This window comes from Primulina huaijiensis, chromosome 12 (assembly GCF_012295235.1).
Source record: "Primulina huaijiensis isolate GDHJ02 chromosome 12, ASM1229523v2, whole genome shotgun sequence".
NCBI lineage: Eukaryota > Viridiplantae > Streptophyta > Magnoliopsida > Lamiales > Gesneriaceae > Primulina > Primulina huaijiensis.
Genome location: NC_133317.1, coordinates 16,312,339 through 16,317,731, shown reverse-complemented (window position 1 = coordinate 16,317,731; position 5,393 = coordinate 16,312,339). Strand labels below are relative to the sequence as shown.

The 5,393-nt window shown below is 32.1% G+C and overlaps 1 protein-coding gene across 1 annotated transcript; it reads left to right on the top strand.

Moving 5' to 3' along the window:
* Window positions 1-229: 229 nt before the first annotated feature.
* On the top strand, window positions 230-2,765 carry LOC140989178 (reticulon-like protein B5). The gene is made up of 5 exons (XM_073458304.1): window positions 230-527; window positions 1,448-1,628; window positions 1,710-1,851; window positions 2,087-2,156; window positions 2,280-2,765. Exons 1-5 carry the CDS (start codon window positions 314-316, stop codon window positions 2,447-2,449), a joined length of 777 nt encoding a protein of 258 aa, XP_073314405.1. The 5' UTR covers window positions 230-313; the 3' UTR covers window positions 2,450-2,765.
* The last annotated feature ends 2,628 nt before the right edge of the window (window positions 2,766-5,393 follow it).

Genomic DNA, 5,393 nt, shown 5'->3' with positions numbered 1-5,393 from the left:
TCAAGTATATTTCAAATATATTTGATGAAGATATTTTTTTAAAAAAAAGTTTTACGATTTATGTGCAATATCGATATCCGAGCCTACGATACAACAAAACCTAAAAAGCCAATTTGGAATCTGATTTTCTTAAATTTCGTTAGGCCGAACCACTCGGCTAGGATTTTCCAAACCTTAGGTTTTGTTAACATTGGGGCCTCCTTCGCCTTTTAAACTGCCTCCCCTCAATTCACTTTCATATATTCAAGCAAAAAGCGCTTAGGGAGAAGAATTCAAAAACAGTTCGGCGGCCAGAGATCGGAGATTGAAATCGATGGCCGATCACGCCGGCGAACACGAGAAACACGAACAAGCCGCTGAATCTCTGATCGATAAGATCACGGAGAAATTTCATGGCAGTGATTCGTCGTCATCGGATTCCGACGACGATGCGCACGTCAAATCCACAGCCGACGCCGTGAAGGCCAAGATATACCGCTTATTTGGTCGCGAAAAGCCCGTACACAAGGTTCTCGGTGGCGGAAAACGTACGTATTTCGTTTTCTGTTTTTTTTCGATCTGTGCGATGACATTACTGTTCTTTTTTACGAAATGCAGGCCATAGGTGGATATGCTAAATAACATTTTAGGGTTGATATTATTTGCTTATTTATAAAATGTTTGTATGGTGTTAATGATAAGCCATTTAGAGATTTACTTCTTTTAATCCATTGGTGGTCAGATTTGATGACAATAAGTTTCACAGAAACAACAAAACGACGGCTTCCATCTCGTGGATGAATGCGTCATAAAATTAGAAATGGTGGCTCTGATGGCCTCTCGGTCTTTATTTCTTGAAATTCATGAAGTTGTATATTTCTTGAATTTTTCGGTTGAAATGATGATATTTATTTCATTTATTGACATGAATAAATGTATTGCAAGTGATAATGCACCAGATCCAATCTCTATTTCTCATTCATATAATAATTTCTTTGCACAAATGTCCAATATTATTTGCTAATGTTTCTATCTGCCTTAGGGTTTTTCAAGTTAACTTGCAGAAACCATTGTTTGATTGATTGGCATTTTTTGTATTTGAGCCTCCAATGTTTAACGAACTTCTGAGAATTTCCCTTTTCTGATATCCACCCGAATTTATGATATAGGAATTTAGCATGCTGTTAATCTCCATATAAAACTTTTGAGATATCAGGTTTGGTCCTATATTCTTTTAAGTTTGTGTCCGACTCTTAATTTGAAAATATTGGTTTGTAGAATAAAAGTCACTATGAATTATTTTATTTTTCTTTCTTATGTTCAAGTAACCATATGGAATATGATGTGGCTAAGCTGTAGTTGGGATGGAGCATTTTCCTTTTCTCGTGATACTCTTGCGGGGTCTGAGTCACACTATTTCTGGCTTCTATGTGTTTATGATAAATTTAACAAGAATAGTTTCTTGCAGCCGCCGACATTTTCCTATGGAGGGATAAGAAAGTTTCTGCTGGTGTGCTCGGTGTTGCCACCACAATTTGGGTACTTTTTGAATTGCTTGAGTATCACTTGCTCACACTAGTGTGCCATATCCTGATTCTTGGTCTGACTCTTCTCTTCCTGTGGGCAAATGCGTCCACCTTTATAAACAAGTATGTTGCCTGATTGACCATGAAATTTTCTCTTGGCGGGTATCTTTTACATTTCTCTTACTTTTGGTCCTTGTATCTTAGGTCGCCCCCTAAGATCCCCGAAGTCATTCTTCCAGAGGATATTGTCCTTGGGGTAGCTTCTGTCCTTAGGCTTGAATTTAACACAAGTGTTGCTATCCTTCGCGATATTGCTTCTGGGAAAGATCTAAAGAAATTCCTAACAGTAAGTCACTAAAACTTGATCTGTTGGTTTTATTTATTGATGCAGTGAGCGAGGATGACACATCTGAGACCTAAAAATTGAACTATTTTGTTGCTTCAGTTTCTTGATACTTCGGTTAGTTAGGTCCTAGTTAACTGTTGGTGTAATGTGTGAAACAATCTTATATTTACTGAAATATGTACGGTTAAATAACCACAATCGATGATAATTAAAATATTACATCTTGAATTTGTAGGTGATTGCTGGCCTCTGGGTTCTTTCAGTTATGGGAAGCTGCTTCAACTTCCTGACCTTGTTTTACATATGTGAGTATTTTGCAGTCTTCTCTCTCTGTTATTGATGCTTGTTCTGGAATTATAAGCATTATTATAACACACATTTTCTTACTGGATTTTTCCCGTGGTCGACTTTTTACCCCTGGAAAACAGTATTCGTCCTGTTGCATACTGTGCCGTTGTTCTACGAAAAATACGCTAATCAGATCGACACATTTGCTGAAAAAGCTGAGGCAGAACTGAAGAAACAATATGCTGTGTTCAATGCTCAGGTTTTGAGTAAAATCCCAAAAGGTCCGCTGAAAGACAAGAAGTTTGCTTAATTGAATTCGTGGTTTCACCATGTCTAAGAAGGTTATGTCGGGGGTTGTTCTTTTGGATTTTACCGTTGTCCCTCATTTGTCTGACAAAACCCATGTTTACTGGCTTGTTTTTTGATTACTTTGTGTGTTCATAGTAAATGTCGAATATGATATTCAACTTAGTTTTGAGTTTGTGTTGTGATAACGTTTTAACGTTTCTTTAGTTAAAATACTTTATGGAGAAGTCTATTCCATGGTTTTTAAGTTATCATTGAAGCATTGGAATGTCAAGTTAAAAATACTTTATGGAGAAGTCTATTCCATTGTTTTTATGTTATCATTGAAGCATTAGAATGTCAAGTTCAAGTAGACCTTTGAAAGTTTTGGGATATTGTTTTCACAAAAACTCTTATGAAACCGTCTCGTATGTTAATTTTGTGAGACGAAATTCCGATCCATAATATTTTCACAAATGAAGCTGCTGCAGAAACCAAATATGATCTCATTACAGTACCTTCCCTCTTGATATTCGATTTCGAGATAGGACCGAATTAATATTTGAATCTTTTCCTTTCAATATCTCGTGGTCGATCTAAAGTGATTGAAACATGATTGTTGGAATATAGATTTGAATATTTGATACGAGGATCAAAATTGACACTTTTGGTGGAGGCATTGGTGTTGATATGTGAGAAAGGTAAACGACAACACATAAGAATGATTGATGATTGTCTCCAAATGTATGCGTGTGTTTATGTATGACTACTTAAGAAAAAAGAATTTTTTTAAAATGATATATGATGGTAATCTTGTGCATGTTTTGCGTGTTTGTGCAGTTTTTTTAATGAATAATTAGTGTTATTATGATTTGTTTAGATATTGCAAATTTTATTATTTTTTTATAAATAATTTAGCAAGGATGACAATGATCGAATACAAATCCGTTCTCGTTCTGAACGGGTTAGATTCGGCCAAACGGATACGAGATGGATCTTGAGATTTAATGAACCCGCTTTAGGTATTATTAAGAATATATTTATATTTTTATTATATTTAATTGTGAATATCTTAATACATAATTTTAGTTATAATATTCTAGGATTAAAATAATTTTATTCTATTATAATAAGTTTAGGCAAAAACTTGTCTGAGACGGTATCACAGGTAGTATTTTGTGAGACGAATCTCTTATTTGGGTCATCCATGAAAAAATATTTTTTTTTATGCTAAGAATATTATTTTTTATTTTGAATATCAGTAGGGACCCGTCTAACAGATAAAGATTCGTGAGATCGTCTCACAAGAAACCTACTCATAAGTTTAATATAAAAATATATAATTATGATTTTTGTGTTGTGAATTATTTATAATTTAATATATTTTAATATGTGATAATTATTTTTAAAATATTATTAATATAAAGTTGTAAAAATGATTTGTTAATTTTTTAAAAATTTTAATAATGTAATGACTAAAATTTATAAATGATACAATTTTTAGCGTCTAACCTGTCTGTTTTTGTGACAAGAAAGGGCAAGTCCAAAAGTAAGGTGGGACTGTTATCGAGTTTAACCAAATGTGTCCCGTTTTCATCCTTGCAATTATATTAAATATATGTGTAATTTACTTATAGAATGAGATTAATAGTCATATTTACCAATACTAGTATAAAACACATGTGTTGCACGTTGATGACAAACGTGAGTGCACAACGAATTATCGTTTTTCAAAAGAATATTTCACTTTTTATTTAATAATAAATATTTTTTCATAGTTTATCTTTCATTTCAAATAACCATGATTTGTTTAACATTTTTCTTGTTTGTTTTTCACCAGCAGTGGTTTCCTTTCATCTATTTATTTTTTTTGTTTCCTTCTTTGATTAAATTTAGCTATTCGACATATTTGATTTTCAGATTTTTTCTGCCATCATCGGATTTGAGATTGATTCTTTTATTTGTTACTTGAACTTATTTTTTTGTCTATGATTTTTTTTTTCTATCTGACTTGTTCACGCTTATGGTTTTTTTCTTATTTATTGCTTTTTGTTTAAAAAAATTACTCGATTTTTTCATAGTTTTCATCACCATTTACAACACATCATTTTTTTTTATGTGATTAAATTGAATGAAAGCCTGTATAGCTCTTTGGTAGTCAATAAAAAAAATTGTTTTCATCATTGTTGTTTCTATTTGTTATCAGTTTTGAATGTATAGTATCTATGATTTTCATTGTCGTTTATAAATCTTAACTTGTACACTTTATCTAAACCAACATATCTAATTGAATTGTTTATTCCTTGGTTTGAAAATAAAATCCATTACATTTTCAAAGTTCGAACCATAAATGCAATTTTTGAACATGATAAATATAATATTTTTTAATCTTTCTCTTTTATAATCTCCGCTTCATGCTCAAGATTCAAAACATGGAAAAATTGTGCAGAGTAACCCCTTAATATCCTGAGTTTACGCAAATCCCCTTATGAAAAAGTTATTAGCAAGAATTTCCATGTTTTTAAATTTTGAGCTTACGCATCCTATCTTTTCTTTTAGTCAAACAAATTTTTTTTTTTGCCAAACTTGCCATCCCTTAAATTAAACATGTAATGTTCACTACTTGTTTTTCTTAAAAAGTACTAGATTTTTTTAAAAAAAGCATCGGCCGATTATACACATACATCAAGACATGTATTTTAAAATAACTTTGTACTATTTTAAAAATAAAACGACCAACTATATTGGAAAATTACAATGAAAGAATTCAAAACATAAAATTGTCAATCATTTACCAAACCAAAACTTAGCAATATTTCAAATAAAACTAATTCTAACATCCTCTCCAAACCTCTCGAAAACAATCATAGAAGTCGTAAAAATCTTAACGACTAATTAAATCATAACTTCAACTTAAATTGCGGAAAACTAGCACTGGTCCTCGGGTTGTGTGTACCTTCAGTCCAGCA